This window comes from Myxocyprinus asiaticus, chromosome 34, assembly GCF_019703515.2.
Source record: "Myxocyprinus asiaticus isolate MX2 ecotype Aquarium Trade chromosome 34, UBuf_Myxa_2, whole genome shotgun sequence".
Classification (NCBI taxonomy): Eukaryota; Metazoa; Chordata; class Actinopteri; order Cypriniformes; family Catostomidae; genus Myxocyprinus; species Myxocyprinus asiaticus.
In genome coordinates, this window is record NC_059377.1 from 34,419,081 (window position 1) to 34,441,263 (window position 22,183).

At 37.7% G+C, this 22,183-nt stretch overlaps 1 protein-coding gene across 2 annotated transcripts; it reads left to right on the forward strand.

Moving 5' to 3' along the window:
- The first annotated feature begins 691 nt into the window (after positions 1-691).
- LOC127425559 (protein shisa-6-like) lies at positions 692-21,731 on the forward strand. Of its 2 annotated transcripts, XM_051671673.1 has the most exons (6): positions 692-1,453; positions 7,305-10,579; positions 11,300-11,457; positions 13,840-13,896; positions 16,307-16,492; positions 18,295-21,731. In XM_051671673.1, exons 2-6 carry the CDS (start codon positions 9,894-9,896, stop codon positions 19,122-19,124), a joined length of 1,917 nt encoding a protein of 638 aa, XP_051527633.1. In that variant the 5' UTR covers positions 692-1,453; positions 7,305-9,893; the 3' UTR covers positions 19,125-21,731. The 2 variants fall into 2 exon arrangements, with proteins under 2 accessions (XP_051527633.1, XP_051527634.1); XM_051671674.1 differs by lacking the exon at positions 13,840-13,896.
- Positions 21,732-22,183: the final 452 nt, after the last annotated feature.

The following is a 22,183-nucleotide window of genomic DNA, read 5'->3' on the forward strand; positions in this document are numbered from 1 at the left end:
CAAATCAGCAATAAAATCTGACAATACTGGCATCATAAATTGTGATTCTTTACCTCATATTAGGCTAAAAAACGCAATTTTCCCGGTTTGTATAGCTGATGCGCATGCGCATTCTAGAGTTGATTGACAGGTGATGTCTGTATCTAAAAGGTGATTGGCTCTATTAACTGTAAGGCAGGACTTCTTTTCTACATACGTTGACCGTTGGGCGCTCAGAGCTCCTTGGTTGAGCGTTCCAATGTCTCCCATTTATTTTAATAGAAGTGGACAATCTCTGCTAAATAATCTCTGGTTAAATCCATTATTGATTGTCATAGGGCCCTACAGTTGCCAGAGCAACCAACGGTACAGCTTTTTGTAAATAGCCTATATATATTTTTGACGCACATCAAACGGAAGGGCAAACCTTCATATATATTAACCCTGCAAATGTAGTCTGAAATCGTCGGAAAATAATACATTAAATTAGAATATAATAGGTTCGTGAATTCTCGCGCGCTTGCATCTCGCGTGCCTGCCTGCGCACGAGCGTCATTTTATTTTCCCCTACAAATCCCAATAGGTCCAGCACGCGCAGAAAAGACGTCTTCAGCCAATAAAGCGTGCCAGCGATTGGTAGATAATTTCCAACAGTAGGAAATTAAACCACGTGCAAGAATCTGTTCGCTCCAATCAATTGATGTAAACTGAGCGAAGCGGACCTTTGTGGGAGCAATTGGTTTTCCTTGCGTTTCAATGGAGCGGAGGTAGATGTGTGGAGCCCATTGAATTTGTATTGGAAGCGGAATAATAGAGCAGATACGGTCATTTAAATAGCAGGGAAACGGATATCACCCGGCACGTCTAATTAATCAGCCGTTTTACGCTTATTTTGCGACACACGGATTGGACTGTGCATTGTCAATAGCGTTTTATCAAAATAAAAAGATACAAATAAAAACATATTTTTTACCTGGCTGGAAGCACGGAGTTATATGCGTTTTTCCCCTTGCTGGACAGTAAATTACGCATGCAATTATTTTGGAACTACAACGACACGTCCATTCATTCCTTTCACCTTTTTATGACTTGTGACTGAATGAAAACTATATTTTGAAAGTGCTATTAATTTTTGTATACCAGAGCAAGCGGAGATAAAGGAAAAAAAAGATTACATAAATCAGCGGTTGTTTTTAGTCACTTTCCAGTGAGATATTCTTCCATCACCAATGCAACAAAACTGCGTCTTTTTCTACGAATCGAGAGCTGTACAGAAGCGCGAGACCCCACCTCCGTGAATATTGCATCGCCTTCTAGCGCGTGCTGCATGATCTCATTCAATTTTTTGTCAGCCAGAAGAGAGGGGCAACGATAACTTTAAACGGTTAAGGTTACTGTGTGATTTTTTTCTTCTTCTAAATATTAGCTTCAAGACCTCCGCAGATCTGAAGCAGGCAGCTGTTGACACGCGCAGGTAAGACGTGCCTTCATTTTGTTCCCGTCTGATACTGATGCTGCGGCTGCAAAGTGCGCGAGGATCGCAAACACATGGGTCGCGCGCTCGATTACAGCCTTTCTATGCAGCGTGATGTTTATATTTATTATGTTGTTAATGATCGTTTATGGTGAAATTTGATACCATCTAAACAGAGAATTGGAAATGCGAATGTAAGACTTGGGGTGACTACATGTATTAGGCTTGGTGTCGCACAGCGTGTGTCCGCCACTGGAATTTTTATTTTTCGCCTTGAGATCTGAAACGATGCTGCTGTATGGTTGGCTATAGTGTGTGTTTGTGTGTGTGTGTGTGTGTGTGTGTGTGTGTGTGTGTGTGTGTACGACTTGTATGGCATTTATAAGTATGGCGCATCGTCAAAGCCATTTTCCCCAAAATGCCCATAATTAAGCAAATATCTTAATTTTTCACGTATCAAATCAATGTCAATATCCATTTCATTGTTCTTTTTCATGCGTAAATGACCCATTTGTGTAGGCTACTACAAACTTGTTGCTGACTAACACACTTAAAACCCTAACCTCACTGAGTTAACATGTTAATTTTATCTTCTAAGGCCCAATCTTAATCTCCTCTCTACTCTTCATCCCTCCATCTTCCATCTTTTTTTGGTGGTGCTTGATCGTATAATGGTAATGGGTTGCATACTGGCGTGACATCTGTCATGTGCACCTGTTTGTGGATGGGACTGATGCTGCTGTCCCTGAACCCATCCTCCTGAGTCAGAGAAACAGGAAAGATGATGATGAGAAGGGGGTGGGGGATGGAGGATGGAGGGAACAGATAAGAGAGGAGAGGAAGAGGCAGAGATGTGTACTGCGGGCTACCTAATGTGCCTTGCTTAAAGGGATAGTTCACCAAAAATGAAAATTCTATCATCATTTACTCACCCTCATGTTGTTCCAAACCTGTGTGACTTTCTTTTTTCTGTGGAACATAAATGGAGATGTTTGGCACAATGTTAGCCTCAGTCATCACCATTCACCTCCCGCCCCTTTGTGTTCCACAGAAGAAAGAAAGTCTAATGAGTTTGGAACAACCTGAGGGTGGGTAAATGACAACATTTTTATTTTTGCGTAAACTATCCCTTTAAGAGCAAATATAAAAGATTTTTACTGAAAGCAGGGATGAAACAAGCAAACGAACCGAGGTAATCTATACCAATCTCTGTGTCACATCCCTTTCTCTATCTCACTCACTGCAGTAGAGCTATTCTGAGAGAACACATTCGACCCACGCACTGACAAATAGATAGAGAAAAAGAAAGAGTGTTTGGAAAAAAAGGCAAGGAGAGGGAAGAGTAGTGTGTTGTGTATCACACTTGGGCCATTGACAAGACCTCTGTGTCCTTTAAGAGATAGTTCAGCAAAAATGAAAATGTTGTCATCATTTACTCATCCTCATGTCATCCCCAAGCTGTTTGACTTTTTTTTTTTTTTTTACATGGAACACAAAAGGAGATGTTAGGCAGAATGTTATCCTCAGTCACCATCCATTTTCATTGCATCTTTTGTTTCCATACAATGAATGTGATAGCCACTGGATGGTAAATTTTCAGGTTCCCCTAACCAGTGATTGAGTAGTAGTGAAAAAGTTCAGCACCGATATTCTTTTACATTTAAAGTTTGATTTGACTCATTTTGTGTAATGTTTGTCCAAAGACGAGATCCATGCAATCCACTTATCATTGAATAATGTCTTCTTTCTGTTCTTTACAGTCAGTTGTTGATCAAGAACAACAAAAAAATAAACATTTATTTCTTATCACACATAGCACAGCTGCGTTAAAGAAGCCATTTGCCTTTACTCGTTAATTTGCCCTCAACTAAAACAATGTTGTGAGAGGTTCACTGAACTGCTGCTCGTCTTAAAAAGACAGTACTGTTTTAATGTTTGTTCTACGTATCAATGCAAATACTTGTAAATAGTACAAATTATGCATGTAAACAATAATTAAACAATATATACAGTATATACTAGGGCTGTCAACATTTTTTTTAAATTATGATATGCTAATCAATTAATCACAATTAATCACATATATAAATTAGGGATGCACCGATCCGATACCTGGATCGGTATCGGCTCCGATACTGAAGGTTTTAGATGTATCGGTCCGACGAGCCCGATCCAAATCCGATACTGTGTGATAGTCATATTCGTTACTGTCAAGCTCCAAAAATTATATAAAAGAAACATAAAAACACCATTAAAGCAGTTCATATGACTCGTGCTTTTTATTCAAAGCCACTTGAAGACATGCAGTAGCTCTGTGAATCACAAAAGGCTCTGTTTTATAAGTAAATATATAAAATGTACGCGCAGCTCCAGCGCGTTATTGAATGGCGCTGCTCTGTTTACACACACACTCGCGGCTATTTTTGCCTTCACGCGGTGCGCAATATTTGAGCGGTACTCACGAACATCATCTCAGATGTAGATGCTCAATAGTTCGGTTCACTTAAAATATGCATTTATAATGGCACTGGAGGTGCTTTTTTTTTTTTTTTTTTTTACCAGAATTTGAATAAGAAGCGAAATTAAACTACTGTGAACTTGCCTACAAACAGACACACTTACAGGACTTCCTGGAGAGTTCAGAATGTCATAATAAAAGTGTGAGGGTTTAAATGTTAAAGGTGCACGATTGAGATTTATTACTATATATTACTATTATATTATATTATTATTATTATCATTTGTTTACAAATTATAATAATATTTAATTTGAATGGGTTCCAAAAAATAACTGTGTGAATGAAAAGTGAGCTGATATCTTACAACTAAATTGAACAAAAAAGAGATCTGAATCCTTTAAAGTTCAGATACAAGTTGAAAAAAATTTGCCAAAAAAAACAACTTCTTTCTACTGATGACTTATACTGGAATTACTGTTAATTTTGCTGCTACATTATCCAGTATACTAGTTAACAATAATAATTCAATGTATAATGAATAAATAATTATAAAAAATAATATTTAAATAAGTATAATATATATTATACATATAATAATTCAGACAATTAAAATGCATTACATTATTGTGGCAGACGAGTAAAGCATTGATAAAACAATACAAAAAGTGGCTTTAAATGGCAATATATTGTTAATTTCCATATTATTATAAGCATAAGCCTATCATTGGCCTACAGTCCACTGCAATCCATTTTGCAATTTCATTCTTTAATCTTTCAAGATAGATTTATTATGAGGGCTTTTCTAAGGACTTTGTTTGCCTTGCGTCATATACACAGCAACCTAAAAATGAAACTGAAACACAGAAAAACTCATCTCGAGACCCCTGCATTCAGAATTGCGCTCCGTCCAGCTGCATTATATTGCTGAACGCATTCTCATCTTGTGGTATCGCTAGTGTCAAGCAAGCCTGAGTGTGGTTTATTGTTTGTACAGCTGCATGTTACCTATACAGCTGGCATTTCGCTTACTGCCCCCTGCTGCAAACACTTACGTAGGAATATTCTAAATTATGGTCCGGGGACATGATTAATTGTGTGCATTTTTTTAACCCATTCTTTTTTCTTTTTTTTAATTAATCGACAGTTAAATCAACATCCCTAACATATACATCTTATTTATTGATGAAAAACATGCTATTTGCATTTTTAAAAAGCAAAACTGTGACCAAAATAATGAAAAACGAATTTTCAATTACAATAACAATTAAATGTGTAAAATAATATTTTTTTAATTTACCAATTTGGAAGGTCCCCTGTATAATTTCCAGCATTAGCTGAGAGAGAATTTATTTTATAGGTAAGCAAAATAGATAGTATAACTGGAATATACCCATATGTATCAGAATTGAATTGAATCAAGAGTTTGTGAATCAGAATTTAATCTGTATCAATAATCAGCCCTAAAGGTGACTGAGGCTTTCAGTCCCTAACATCCTGCCTACCATCTTTTGTTAGGCAGAAAGTCATCCGGTTTTGTAACAATATGAGTGTTTGAAATTGATGCCAACATTTTTATTTTTTTGGGTGATCTATCCCTTTAAGACACAACAAGAGTGCGAGAGAGTTAGAGTGAGTATCTGCAGGTGCTGTAGCGCACATCCATGAATGCTCAGATGTAGCACTGCTTTCACAACCTCATGCTTCCAGGACCCTGACGCCTCGCATCATTAGCCACACAAGGCGTTGCCGATGGCAACTCTGGAAAAGGCGACTCAGTGAGCACAGACAGTCAGTTAAAAACACTGTAAAATGAAAAGGGCATGAGATGCACTCGGTTGTAATCAGGGGCCATTAAAAGGTGCGTAGTCTTGTGTGTTTTGATTTTTTCCACCTCATCTCATCATCCTTCTGCCACAAGGTCCCAAAGACCCCCCCAAAAAAATCCTTTCTCTCTTACCCTCTCTTCTCAACAGCCTGCCAACCCTCCACTCTCACCACATCTGTGGCTGTGTCACCCCCTGCTTCCTCTCTCTCTCCATCCATCCATGCTTTCCTCCAAAGCTCTATCTCTGTGAATGCTTTAAGCCTTCACTCTATCCCCAACATCCAGGCCTTTTTGAACCTGAGACATTTATACTGTTATTATCTTATTTATTCAAAGTGCTGCCAGGGAGGTAAAACTGCTGTTTAAGATTCACTGTGTTGCATCAGTGGCGCTAGCATGTGCGGTTTATGAAAGGCTTATGTGATGGCAGAAATACAGTGTATTACTCACTGCTGTGGCTTTGATGTGTGACTCAGTATGTGAGAAAGCTGAGGTCGCACTATTATATGCATGAAATATGCTGTGCATATTGCATATGATTTGCACCTTGTTGATCGTGAAGGATGATGCAATTCTCAAGCATATGATTTAGGATGATTTTAAAAACAAAATTGATTTTACACCTTACATCCCCCATTGTTTTTATCATTAGGAAAAAAAACAGATTTCTTAAAGGGATAGTTTATCCAAAAATGAAAATTCTGTCATAATTTACTCAATTTCATGTTGCTCCGTATGACTTTCTTCAGTAGAATACAAAAGGAGATGTGAGGCAGTATGTTAGTATCAGTCGCAATTCACTTTCATTGTATGGAAAATACAATGAAAGTGAATGGTGACTTTCCAAGCTTCTCTTTTCCATAGCTATTGAATAGCTTCAGAAGACTTGGAAAATACTGCATTAGTCATATTGACTACTTTTATTATATTTTTATGGCCTTTTTTTTTTGTCATTTTTGGAGCTTAACAACATCCGTCCCCTTTCACTTTGACTGTATGGAAAAGAACATATCAGAGATTCTGTGTTCCAAAAAAGAATGAAAGTCATACAGGTTTGGAATGACCTGAAAGTGAATAATTGGTCCAGCTAAAAAATATATATATATATTTTTGGGCAAATTAATATTTTAATATGCTACACATCAAATAATTTGCATATGTGTTTAATTATCTATAGCAGAGATTCTTAAATTGGTTTTGCTTCAGGACAGAAATATTCAGGGGCACATTATTTAGACCATGATCAATGGAAACATAGGTAAACATGCCAATGTTCAAGCCAGATCTACACCCATGGAAATATTACAGTTGACATTAAGTGGCTTGAAGTGATGCCAACAACAAAAGATATGGAGAGTGTTGTCTCCTCCCTTTTAGAAATTGTTTCTATTTTATGGTTAGTAGCATTTTATTTTTTGCATTTAGCACAGTTTTTCCATGCTGGCCCACCAGTTGAGAATAACTGATCTAAATGCTGTTTCTAAAATATTATGATGGAAAATTGTCACATATGAGCCTGGTGCCATTTAGTGTTTTGATTAATTTCCTACTTCTTTCTGTCTTTCAGTGAAAATTCAACACTAACAAAGGAAAACAGAAGCCAAGACAAAGAGCCATCTACCTGGATGAAACTGATCAGAGTCCCAGCAAGAAATACAAGTTTTCTAAACTAGATGAACTATAATTGTTTTTGTGAGCCAAGGGATTTTTGAAGTAATATTGATTTGCACATATTGAAGATTTTGTATTTGTCTTTTTTTATCAACTGCTACCAAAACCAGTGCCATTAACTGTGCCAACCAGAAGAAATTATTTCACCTGTATTTTTGCATTTTTCTTAATCCATTTAAGCCAAGACAGCTTTTATCCACAGTCAACGCCAACACTGATTTTAATTTTGACATTATTTTCAACAATAATTTTTAGTATGATATCATGTAACAGTTACCAAATTTAAAAGTTTCGTTTCGTTCTAAAACAAAAAGCAGTTTTTGCTCCCCGAACTAGGGAAAATAGTGCTTTATTGGTTAAACATGCTTTATGTAAGAGTGGATGTTAGTAATGCATTAGCCTGAGATAGATCGGCTCCTGACTGATTGATCGATGGATGGACAGGCTTATGGATGGCTGGCACTAGCCTCATTAAACTTTCCAAAGTTAGCCGCTGCTAATTTTGTTGATTAGTCGTCCGTTCCTCTAACAAAAGCCCATTTAACTCTCCCTCTCCATCAAATCTCTTTAGTCATCAATCACAAAATCCTTTATTTTTTTGCTCCTCTCTCCTCTTTCTTTTCTTTTGCTTCTACAGAATTTGCATGTTTAGAACATGCAGCAAAATCCTTAACAGTCTTGTGTCTCTAAAGGGTTAAATACGGAAGCCATACTTCTCATAGCCATAGTAACGTTAAGATCCCTGTCATCATTTTAAAGAAAAAGGTGGATGGGTGTATTCAGGAATAATTTAAGAGGTCTGCATGACATTCGGCCATATTCACCAGCGAACCACTGACGCATTTACTGTGTTGTCAGTGGGACCACGTTTAAAATTGTTATGCTACTTCACCGTACTCATTAACACTTAGAATAGGACTTTTGGGTGGAAAAATTATCGAGTTTGCTTGTTGGTCCCCACGTGTCCCACATTGACGGATGAATCCCGACTTGTTCATGTCTGTTCAGTGGGCTCAACCATGCTGTCCTGCCAGAACTGGGCCCAAGCCCCCGTTTGTTTTATTCTGTTGGGTTGAGCTAAATCCAGAGCAAAGACACTCACGCAAGAGGGTCCAACGCACATAGACTCTCAAGTAGACAGCCTTCACCTTGACTCAGTCTATTCTTCCATTTCCTCTCTTATTCTGAACTCTTCTTCCTTTCTGGTCGGACTTGTGTTGTCAAACCAGAAACTAATATACCTGCTGCTTATTACACTTTGTGAGTGTCCTATAACTGACTACACTCTTCCAAAGCCTTTGTAATGAGCCTTTGTCTGGCTGTGTCGCCTTTAGAAAAAGATCAGCTCTTCCCCGTTGTAAAGTTCTGAGGATTAATTTCTGTACTCTTTAAAGTTGTACTTTCATTGCTTAGTCCTACCTTAATCTCAAGCCTCAATGACTTCCTTCTGAAACTTAAGTGAAGTACTTAGTATTTTTCCGTGGACATTTCTTGAGAACTGACACTGTTGCATAGCAGAACCTCAATGACGTTGGCGTATTGAAATGTAGTCTCGCAGTCATTCTTATTGACTTGAAAGCCTAAAGCGTCAAACAACTGAGATTTGTTTACAAGACAACATCAGTTCTTGGAGCTGACGATGACAATTGTTTACAAGTCACAAGGAATAGCTAAGTAGTATTTACTGTTTCCCTAAGGGTAATACATTATTTATTTCTATAGAGTTGTTTAGTGGGTCGTTGTGTAAGACAACTGAAGTGCCAACCCGAACAGAGAACATTTGTGAAAACAAGTAGACTTTGAGAAATAGTTTACACTCAAACAGAAATGTTTACATGTTTCCGATAAGATGAACACCGATTGAGTTTTGAATGAATTGTTAGTGCCATAGATCAGTTATATACACACCTTTAAGAAGAAGCTGTACCTTTGACTTTTGTGACACTTTAAAAAGTTTACATGGTTTACAGGACTAAATTGCTCAAACAAAGAATCAAATCTTTTTTCTTTCTGTTTGTATTTAAATAATTTCCATATTTTTCTAAACTGTTGTTTATAGAATTTTCCATAGAGAAGATTTTAATCCAAACATTTAGTTTTGTGCCAAATCAAAGTTTTAAAACATTCCAGCTCACACTCATTAAATTTAAACAAGCATAAAACTTGTACATAGATTTACCTCATTGTTGCGAATAATCCACAGAATTATGTTTACACCCTTACTGAGAGTCTCATGCCATGCTTTTTATCTTTAACCTGAACTCCAGCACTTGGATGTGCATTTTGCATATTGAATAATTTGCATACTAGTGTATGCACAAGTGAAAGAGAAAATAACTTTACGTCTTATTTATTCCCACACACTGACTTGCAACTTTTGATACACGTCTCTTCAATACATCAGCTTTTTGTAGGCTGAGGAGTCTTTTGTATAAAGGCTTCACATTTTTTCATCTTTGATTAAAAAAAAGCCCCCTCTACCAAGATGCCACCTGCTGTCATCTTGTTTTTCCTCCTTTTTGGCCCTGTGCTCTCCACTGTAACTATGACCTCGGAACACTCCTCAGTGAATGAGGGGCCAGTGCTGTTTCTGTTACGAGGACGCAACCGCAAGGTTGCTCCTTCCCAGCCGGATATGCAGGGAAAGGAAGCTGCTGCCATGGCAGCAGAGCCAGAGGCGGCCGAGATCCCTCCAAAACCCCTCCCACAGATTATGCTACCCCGCAATGTGACAGCCGATGCCCTGAAGCCCCCACTGGGCGCCGCCCAGGTGGTGCCGCCTCCACGTCGGCTGGTGTACGTAGATGTCTGTCGAGGTTACTTCGATGTGATGGGACAGTTTGACAACACTTTCAGCTGCACCAAGGGCACCTACATCTACTGCTGTGGCACCTGCCATTATCGCTTTTGCTGCGAGCACCAACGTAACCGTCTAGATCAAGACTCTTGCACTAACTACCGCTCACCTGAATGGGCCATCACGCCAGGACCCATCACCCATCCCCCAGTCCGCCACAACCCAGATTTTGACCCACTGCAGCAACAAAGCAACAACACAGCATATGTCATTGGGGGAGTCATCTCTTTTACGATGGTTATGGCCATTGGGGTAAAAGTGGCCTTCCATAAACTGTCTCGTCGACCAAGGAACAGAGACATCAACATGCCTAGGTGAGTTTGCAATGTGCAATACAGCAGCTGTAGGAATGGAAGTCCTGTCTTACAGTTAAAACAGCCAATTGCCTTTTTGATAGAGGCATTGGAATGGTAAATGTGGTGCCTGTAAAAGTCCCACCTTACAGTTAAAACAGCCAATCACTTTTTTGATGTAGACATTGGAATGGTAAATGTGTCAGCTGTAGGAATGAAAGTCCCATATTGCAGTTAAAACAGCCAATTGCATTTTTGATACAGACATTGCCTGTTTGTGTACTCGAGAATGCGCATGTGTGTTAGCTGGACCAGCTTGAAAAAATTTTACAATTTGTGTGATTTGAACTAAAGAAGTGCAATTTGTGGACCCCAATGTTGTCAGATTTTATTGCTGATTTGAAATATGTTATTTTAACATAATCTTGACCAACAGCTTTGGAGATTTTAGACTTTCCCCATTCAAGTAGAAAGGAGCTGTACTTGTATGCCTAGAAAATAGGTGCCTGGAGGTGTTACAAATATGGCTGCCGAGTGACCTGACTTGCCTTTAAGGGACTTTGATTATAATCAGGAAGGGAGCCTGTCACAATGGGGAACGAAACAATGACTTTATCTGCAGTCTGCATTGGTGACTGCAGTCTGAAAAGATTGGTAGTGATTGAAATGTAAGACTTTTTCAAACTTGTGCCTTTTGAATCTGTCATATACTCATCCTGTATTCTCACTCCCTCTCTTCAGAGCACTGGTGGACATTCTGCGTCACCAGTCCAGCCCTGTCCAGCAAGGAGAGAGAAACAACAGTATGGTCCTTACAACAGCCACCTCCAGTGAGGGCACACGGGGGCGGCCATCTAAAAACTTCTACCCTCCTGTCCTCCAGAGCAAAGATAACCGAAGTGAGTCTATCTCACCCATACTCACACAGTTACTCATAGAGCAAATAAAAGCTAAATAGATAATGGTGTATGATAATGAGAAAGAAATAATGGATGTAGCCAAGAAGTACATTTGTAAAATTTAGTTGCAGATGTAGAACACAGCAGTAGAACTGGAAAAACAAGTTGCATGGAAAGAATTAGTGGACATTTGGATAGAGAGGTTTGGCAATAGAAAGTTGCGGCACACACAGGCAAGTGTGATTTCCTGTAACAATTATAACATATTACATAATATTAAATTTAGATACCCTTGATCATTGTGTTCCGACAACCAGTTTGAAACAACTGCAATCACTTTTTGTTGCAATCACATCCAAATAGTAAAGTAAATATAGAAATAACATAAATTTTGTTTGCTTATAGCATACATGAATAATAATAATATTCAGTTTAATAATAATAATAATAATAATAAAATAATCTTATATTCAATGTGATTATAATCATCATTATCATCATCATCATTATTATATGACTGTAATATAAATGCAGGAATGTATTTCAGACATTTGTTAATATTTTAATAATCAAAATACATATTTTTTTATGGCATTCTACCTGCCATATTTGTTAACTTAAAGGAAAGCATACATTTTATTATATTCCAAGTTCAGTGTAAATAAATGACTACTTACAGTATGGTGTGTGTGTATTAAGTTTACACTTTAACTGACATGAAAAAAAAATTACATTAAATTGTTAATCACTTTTATTTGTGTGACAATCAATAGTCAACAAAAATGTCATATTTGTGACAGCCCTGGTGATTTAAATTGTAGAATCAGTGGGGTTTATATTCAGAGATCAAAATGTTGAAAATCAACAGCACAGAAAAAAAGTGAAAAAAAGTCTGGAGGCATGATTAGGCCCTTTCCCACTGGCAGAACTAAAGCCCGTTTTAGGTACTTTCCCCCGGGACTAGTACTTTTCGGCGCTTTCGCACCTAAGGAATTATAGTTCCTCTGAGCCGTTTTTGGGGGATTTTTAGCTCCTACTCAGGAGTAGGTACTTTGAGAGCATATAGGGACTGTGGGAGACTGTGGGAGGTGCTGCAGCCTGTAATTGGTCAAAAACCCATGACGCACAAAGCATTGAGAAAGGAGAGAAGTCCACAGCCGCAATTTGTAAACAACTAGCTGCTAGCATGCAGCTACAATTCCCTTAACAGAAATAAAATAAAAACAACAAAGTATGCAAAGAGGATCACCCGTTTCACACATATGTGTGTGTGTGTGTGTGTGTGTGTGACTTAATCGGGAGACACGCTTTGGGTTTTTATCGCATCTGTAATGTTTGTACTGTGTGACTATACAGAAAATAAAGTGATTTCTGGATTACTATATAAAATTTTTCCTGGAATATAAATAATCAGATGTCTATCGAGAGTGGGTCAATTACAACTCTATTGTACACTAAACCGTCATGAAATCTAGTTTACACGAGGGAAGTATTTTGTGCCTTTTACTGTGTGGTAACTTGCATCAAGATGTATTTTTTAAGTAAATGAGTATTTCGTAAAAGATCATGTTGATAAATAGGTTTATAGTGCTTTCAACATGTTGTCCACTAAATTCAGCGCATGCTGCGTGGTAGTCTGACCGCTCGTCTCATCTCTCACTGCGGCTGCAGCAGCATGGAGCTCCGCACGCACAGCTCTCGCGCCCAGTTAAAACTGTAACCTAAAGACACAGACTGCGTCCGAAAACGGGAAAATGCTGCCTTCAGGGGGCTGTATAAGGAGGTAGGATGAAATAAAGTGCTTTTTAAACTGTTCAGAGACCAGTTTCCTTTAGAGTTCCATTCATCCAAAAACGCTTTCGTTTAAACCATAAACTGATTAGGCAGTGCCTACGTTTTCGGATTCAGCCAAAGCTCGTGTAAAACAGCCCTCCATTGGTGTTGTTGATTTCGGTGTTGATATTGAGTCGCGCGTTCCAACCATGTCAGAAGAAAACTGGTCGATATTAAATTACGTACTACAGTGGTAACTATGTGAATGCGAATGCAACAGGGGAAAAGTCTCCTCGGGTGTTCAGTTCCTCGTATGAGTTCTCATCTAAAAAGTTACTAAAGGAAAAGTACCAGGACTGTAGGTGGGAAAAGGGCCTATTTATTTGATGTGTATATGATCTTAAATGTGTATATTGGCTAAAAGAGAATTTTGTTAACTTTTATGACTTCACGAGCATATAGATGGCTTCAGAGCTAATTTCATTGGGTCTTTAAAGGTCATCTGCTTGGTATTACCAAATAATATAATCTTATAGGCTACATGCAAAGAGGCCTGGCATGTATTTTATGAACTGGGAGTCGGTCAGTGTTCACTCTGCTCTCTTGCAGTTGGGAAACCCAATTTTGTCCAGACTGGGTCCAGTCCTAAACACACAGCTACTATCGGTAAGCCAAGGAGCTTAAGAGTGTGCAAAAGTATCGCTTGAAACAGCAGGTCTGTGTGAATGCCAGTAAGAGAGAAGTATTCACTGTGTGCTTCAGCTATGTCTCTTGGATGTCTGTCACTGCCTTTGCTTTAGCTTGGTCACGTTGATTTGAGTGTTTGCTTGTGCACTCCCACTTTGTCGCTACCCTGATCTATTTTCTTGTTGTTTGTCCTGTTTGCAGTCACCAAAGCGTCAATAAATGTGCTGGCATTCATATTTACAGAATGGAAAAATCATTCTGTATGTTTATGTTTACTATTATATTCATATAAAATGCAATTATATGAATATGATATGTAGTGATTATAAGAAAATTATTTCTGGGTTGTAGACTGGACTATTTGGCTCCAAGTTTTCACAGTGGCAAAATTGCAAATGTATCATCAATTAAAGTTTTATAAAAAATGTAAATTTAAAATATGTATTTAATGCAGATTACGAATATATATATATATATATATAGAGAGAGAGAGAGAGAGAGAGAGAGAAAGAGAGAGAAATTTAATTGAATTAATTACATGATATGCCGATTAATTAATGGAATTAATCACAATTACTGTAATTGCATATGTCAATATTTGCTGAGAAAGGCCCCCAAATAAAAAAACAAATCAATAATATAATGATTAAATAATAATAAAAAATTATATTAAAAAAATTAAAAATATGTTTAATAAATTAAATAATTCAGAGAGGCCTCTCTGAATTATTTAATTTATTAAACATATATTTTTATTTTTTTAATATAATTATTATAATTATCCCTGATTTCATGACTGCATACATAAATCATTACGTCAGTGTGTTAATGTATGATAATAAAGCACAAAAAATATGATAAAAAAAAAAAAGATATATATATATATAAAAAGGCACATCGTTTCTGCCAATTATACTTGCATTTAATATAAGCGCAAACATTACGTTTAGAGCAGAATTCTCATTTATTTTAGTGGAGTAAATGTATTAACTGAGTTTCAGAGATGTGAGTGCTTCTCATCTATGACAATTTATGTTGATATCAGGCATACTTAAAAAGTTCTGTGAACTTGTGCATGTATGTATGCGCTTTAAACCGCAAATAAAAAAGAACATTTGTTTTAGCGCAGCGGATGATTGGCAGGTAGATATTTCACCCTAGAACTCTTAGGTTTCACCAGACTCAAGCATGGGGAGTCAAAAAATATATCATATAGGTCTATCCACTGTAATGTATATGCCATTAATAATGGATGCTACGCCCTGAATCTAGCCCTATTACTTATAAAATGAAAACAAGTATGACGGCTAAAAATAGATATTTGACAACTCAGTCCATCAGAGGTGCAAATAAAGATATTTTTCTAGTGCAAACTTTGAACATGATGCCACGCATAAACTTTCATCTCAGCACAAAACACCACTAAAACATGCACATTCATGCCAAATGTAAACGTGAGGTAAACGTGAAAGAAAACCAAATATAGGCAAATCGTCAAAGGCTGTGCATATTATCTCACTAACTCGCATGAAAGCATTACAAAATTAATCAAAACGAAAGTATCTCAATATTTTGCACTTATTGTAATCTAACACAAACCAATGCATCAGCAACACCTCAAAGCTATGGCATACAACTAACTGAAATGATGAGCGGTGCGCTTTAACTAATCCAACCAGCAAAACACATTAGAATAAAATCAGCTTTTAAAACTTATCAAAGAAGGGTCTGTACTCAACAGCTGTAACTTTTGAGGACCAACTTTTTTGCCCCTCAGGCTATCATTGAACACTCGTTGCACATGCGCATTACATTCTCCAGATCTCAATTGATTAACACTGAGTACGACGGGCTAGCCCCACACATATCAAATGGGAATGATTTAATGGCTTTAACGCAACAGATCTTAAAAATTATAGAATTTCTCAAAAATAATATCTACTGTTGTCTTGTATAATGCACATAAAGCAAGTTTAAGATGTGGAAAATATATTTCTTGTAAATGTATGATTATGCCACGCATTTTGCACAACAGTGCCACATCTGTGCCCCGTCTGCCCCTTATGTAGAGACGCCACTGGAAATCTGCCCTTGTCTCTCAGATAGGTCTTTTTTTTGTGTAATGTAATGTATGTAAGTGCATCTAAAGCACAGAAAACATACTTTTCCTAATCAGTATTTTGCCTTGTTTTCTGTTAAAAATATCTGAACATCCTTAAAACAAGATCAATTTACTTGAGAAGCAAAATCATATAAGATATTAAAACTTAGATTTTTTTAAAAACTTTTTTTTGTCTTGTTTTTTAAGCATATATCTATGCTTAAAACTAGAAAATAAACACAAGATTTGTTGGTATTTGTCTTATTCTCCTTTCTTGTCCTCTCTTAGAGCGAGTTCCACGCATGAACAACACCCAGCTGGTCTCCACAGGAACGCTGCTTTCCAGCAAGCACAATAATTCTGGCTTTCACCCCTCTCTCTCTCATTCCTTCCACAACCTTGCCCAGCTACCTCCATCATATGAGACTGTCACGAAACCAGAGATCAACCGCTATAGCTCCCTCAAGAGACTAGGTGAATGCATGTTTAAAAAAGAGAGTAGCATGTATTTTAACATTTTCACCTCAAGCACAAGGGGTTCCGGATTTAAATCCACATCCACCCTAAATAACTTAAATAAAACAAAATTGCATTCTGTAAACAGGGGATGTATATCATGAATGGGGACAAATTTGTTTGCATTTTGTTTTGTGAGCAAGAGCGAGCTGCAGAACAGCGAAGTGAGTGTCTTAAAGGAATGTTCCGTGTTCAATATAAGTTAAGCTCAATCGAAAGCATTTGTGGTGTAATGTTATTTACCACAAAAATTAATTTCAACTCGTTCCTCCTTTTCTTTAAAAAAAAAAATAAATCAAGGTTCTAGTGAGGCACTTACAGTGGAAGTGAATGGGGGCCAATTCTTAACGTTAAAATACTCACTTTAACCACACGACATAAAGGATATATGTGTAAACATGATTTTATTGTGAAAAAAATCACTTACAAATCTTTTCTGTTCAAAGTTAAAGTTTACAACTTCGTTGCTATGATGATGCATTGTCAACAAACCCCAAAACCCTAAAACGACTGTAAAAATGACAATTTAAACAACTTTACTGCTAAAATAATACACAAGTTTTAACAGAAGAAATAACGCAAGTGCTTTTATAAAATTATAAGCTTCATATTTCTGTTTAAACCCTCCAAAAATTGGCCACGTTCACTTTTATTGTCTCCATTCACTTCCATTGCAAGTGCCTCACTGTAACCTCGATTTTTGCTTTTTTTTTAAGAAAAAGAGGAACGAGTCAAAATTAATTTTTGTGGTAATCAACATTATGCCACAAATGCTGTTGATTGGAACCTGGAACATTCCTTTAAGTGTGCATCTGTGTGCACAAGAGAACATTGCCTCTGTCACTCAACACCACTGATAACAGCCGCATCGAGCACTCATCATAACATTTAAAATAACAAATTCCAGCATCGGATTGTGAGTCATTATAAAACACACAAACTAAATGCAAACTGCTCAAAAACTGAAGATGTTTTCTCTGTATTAGACACATTCCTGATGAAATCTATTTCAAAAAGTTGTAGGGACAAAATTGGCCATGGGGATAAGTGGTGAGGACATGTCCCACCCATAAATTATGCCTTTGATTTAAACCTAACAATCATTTTGTGAAACATTTTGTTTTCTTTTAAAAACTTTTAAAATAACTGCTACCTGGTTTGATATTTTGTTATCTAATACAGTAACATTCATGTATTTTTAAGTGAAGCTTAAATTGTACAGGACATTTCAATTCTTAAGGTGCGGTCACATTTACCTTTGCACAGTGAAACTCCATGAGCGAAGAAGGTGTGGGTGGATGTTGAGTGCATGTACAAAAAAACAAATTGCCAAGCAGCCTCTTATTCTGCACTTTATACTCTGGGAGGGTGAAGTTAAAAACAAACTCACCGATAAAGCGATATTCTTTTCTATTGTGAATATTCAGTGTAGCTGTGTATGAAGTACAGCCCACACAAAGGTCACTGCCAGACCAAGCAACTTCCTATTAGTCAACGCGGTGAATTCATCTGTCAAAGTTCACCAAACTTGAACTCCACGCAAAATCCACGAGGAGAAATCCTTCGCCACCTGCAGTCCATCGTGCAAAATTAATGATCGCGCAGATTCCCATTGAGATGACTGTATTTAGCCCCCTAAATTTAAATTTTAGCCCCCTAAAGGTAAATGTGACCGGGCCTTTAGGTCTACACCACAAACTTGATTTGCAGTCAAACTAGCTTTTTAAGGGTATTCTAATCTTGAATTTTTCTAAACACAGAAAAAAACCTGGATGACTATACTGGATACTACACCTCCAAGCGAAGGCCAACCAACGCTCCACCCAGCTTCCACTCCTCCCAGCACCACCTGCACTGGGGCGGTGACTTTACACTGGGTGCCAGAGGTACTCTACCTCTTCACGCATCCCGCACGCGAATCCATGTGCCCAATTCCACGTCCACCCCCAACCCCTACCCTTTACCCACGACACAGTATAACCCCACATTCCACTCAATGAGTAAGCCACCTCGCCGGGTGATGTCCCAAGATCAGCTTCTGGCGCTGGGGGAGGGTAACACTCTCTCACACCTCTCCAAGAACCAGCAGCATCAGTATTACAAACCCATGACCACCAGCAAGAGCTCCAACCAGACTTTACGCAAGTCTCACGAGCGCCTCCTGGTGTCACCAGACCGCCTGGAGGAGAGAATGATGGGTGGGGGAATGGGTGATTACGGTGGAATGGTGCCCACCATGCCTCGACTAACCCACCACCATAAAGCGCAGTCCCAGCAGAACGTATGTGTGACGCCCTCGCTCGACCGCCATCACATGATCAAAATGAATTCGCACCCTACCTCCGGCCGTGAGCAAGACCACATGGTCCCGACCATGTCGTCTGGTCATGGGGGCGGGACTTTGGGTTGGGGGGAGGTTCATGGTTCCGGAGGAGGACCTGGCACGATGGGCCATAGCGCTCGGCGGATGGCCTTTGCAACAAAACGCCAGAACACAATTGAACAGCTGCACTTCCTCCCCGGAGGAGGTGGGGGAGGGAGTGTTGGTCAGGCACTTAGGACAGGGAGCAAGAATGAAGTGACCGTGTAAGAGAAAAGAAAGAGAAAAGATGGCTAAGGAGATGATGGACAAATGAGGTGTGATTGCACAAGCCGAGGAGAGGGAAGACAGTGGAGTTTAAAGAAGGCTATGACTTAAGACAGAAATGAAGGAGGAAAAAGAGGAAGGGGAACATAGAAAAGGCTTTGAGATGAGAGGGGTGTACAGAAAAAGGCCATGGCAAGGGTATACACAATGTATCGCAAAGCCTTGAATGAGAGAAAGAGGGAAATGAAACTATACCATAAGTTATTCTGTGGATCCCTAAACTGCTAAATTCTCAATAAATAGAAACATGAAGAGGGGATCCAGATCTCCTCTGAATGTGTGTAGCATATAGTTAGTATTTTCATGGCACTATTCAGAAATGTTCAGAAAAGAACCAAATACACAGGTAAAAGTAGATCATTATTAGAATAGGGCAAGTTTTCTGTAGTGAGAAATTCCAGCTCATTATCTTCAATTGGTTTAGGGTTTAATTCCATTTAATTCTGTTGGATTAGATGACAGCAACTGACCGATAGAACCTTGCCTCAGAGTTTGCTGAAAGTCATATTCAACAGTAGGACATCACACAAAGAGTCATTCTCATGGAGGTGTATTTTGTCAGTCAAATAAGGGAACAATGACATATTCTGGATGAAACTGAGAAGGTGTCAAATTGCACTGAATTACCTCATGGAGACTATGATTTTAACAATCTCAAAACATGACTTGGGACTGAATTGTGACTTGAGGAATACTGTGCGCATTGCGGTGTTTGCCATCCAGTGAAACTGTTGACAGACAAATGCTTGTGATCTGTCAAACAAAAGAAAGCAGAGAACAGAAAAGGACATCGAAATTGTCACTCATTTTGTGACCTGACTTATAAGTCTGCACTGTTAATATAAGTTCAAATGTCATCAGCCATATTAGAGCTTATTCATATGGAATACAATGGAGGGAAACATTTTCACTGGGAGATAATATATTGAACTAATAATCAAAGATTTTTAGCCTCTTATAATGAGACTGTGAATTCTTAAAGTTGACGAATAATTGTCAATTTGTTGTTGATTTTTTGCATTGTGGATAACCTTTTGGCTGTTTTATAATATCTTTGACAGGCTGACAGATTAAATAATTGATTGAGGGGTAAATCAGGTAATACTGTCTGAACTAAAAATGTATGAGCAACCAGAGAAAACTGTAATTAACACATTTTATTAAACGCAGTCTCAGCCATTCATATTTGATAGTTCAAAACTGATGAAACTCATGCCTCTTTCTTGCATGTTTGACCAGTCAAAGGACAGCTTAGTATGACGACATGATTCTGGAGTCATTATGGTTGTTCTGTTATTTACATGTGTATAAGAGCAGAAATATACAGTAATTATAGGCATGCACTAATGTCAAATATTAAGACTTAAACACTTAATTTGCAACTCAAGCTGTTCACTATTTAAGGTTGTATTAGAGGGGGAAAGGGGAAAGGGGTTGGTTATACAATGGACAATTTAATCCAAGGGCTATTCTGAAACTTATTCATGTGTGTCTGTGCTTCCGTGTTCTGATGGCTTTTTATATTTTACTGCGTCAATGTTGGAGACACGGTTGTGTGGAACATTGAGGCTATATGCCAATGAGTGAACAAAACAGAGCAAAATAGAACAAATTCTGCAAAGCTAATTTACACTTTGTGTCACACTAGGATGTGTTATTATCTAACTGATGAGTTAGGATTTAGGAGTGAAAACCTGTCACGTTTATCTATATTATATTCTAGTAAAATGTATTTTTTTGTTAGCGATTTCTGTGTGTTTTGCTGCTGTCTACAAATCAAATGGACAGTGTTGTGGTGGAATGTCTGAGAACGACCTGGCTGAGGAAGATTATTGGGCCATAATATAGTACTTTAGATTACTCTGCAGTGTTTAGCTTTTATTAACACTGAAATTAAATCAGTTGAAAAAAACTAAAAAAATTTTTAAGTGAATCCTGAATGTTCAAATATGTACACATGCCAATTTATGTGCATATATATAGTCATCGATATTATTAATATTCTTGATTATTATCATTTTATTTTTATTTTTTTTTCTCTGTGACTTTAAAAATTGTTTTTATTTCTGTTTTCTGTTTATATTGGTCTTTCTAGTGGATTCTAACCTTTGTAACTCAACATAAAAAAGCATATGCAATCATAGTGAAAAGACGAAACGCATGAAGATGTCAAAGCCAGTGTTGATGATGTCATATTGCTGACTACTGATGTCAAGGTGTGTATGTGTCCAGTTTGTGTGTCTGTATTTGTGTGCTTGTGTGTATTTCAGTGTCTATTTTGGAATGCTTTATCTCACATTTTACCTGACTTTGTCTGAGAATGTGGATTTCAGAAAACCTAAGGGATATTAAAATCAAAAATATGATTTTATTTTTTAAGTGTGTCTCTTTGAATGCAAAAAATAAACAAAATAAAAAAAGTTTTCAATTTTCATTGCTGCATTCACCAAAGGTATGGAAAAGAGAATAAAACATACTAAAGCATTTAATATTTTTCTCAGTATTTTTGTGAAGACATAAACATGTGCTATGCCATTAAGTACATATAACTTGTACATTTTCTGGGGAAAATAACAACTGCATAAAATATTTTTGTTGCATTTTGTTGTGTAATATTGCCTCATTACTGCTGCCTTTAATTGCCAAATGCGGCTCTAGAGAGTACAGGAGGTACTCCTTAAATTCACATACTTATGTCTACATGCATTATCTTCAATGCTTATGTAAAAAAAAAAAAAAAAAAAGGTTCCATTGGACTAGTGGCGTGAATATAGACGGGCTGTGTGGCCAGTGCTATTTATTGTTATTGCAAATAATTATTTGGCTATACTGAACTCGTGGTTGGGGCCCCCTGGTGGGCACGGGGCCCTTTTGCAGCCGCTTATGTTGCTTATATGGTATGGCCGAAACGGAGAGAGAGAGAGAGAGAGAGAGAGAGAGAGAGAGAGAGAGAAAGAGAGAGAGAGAGAGAATGAATAATGGTTGATATATTGAGGTGAAAA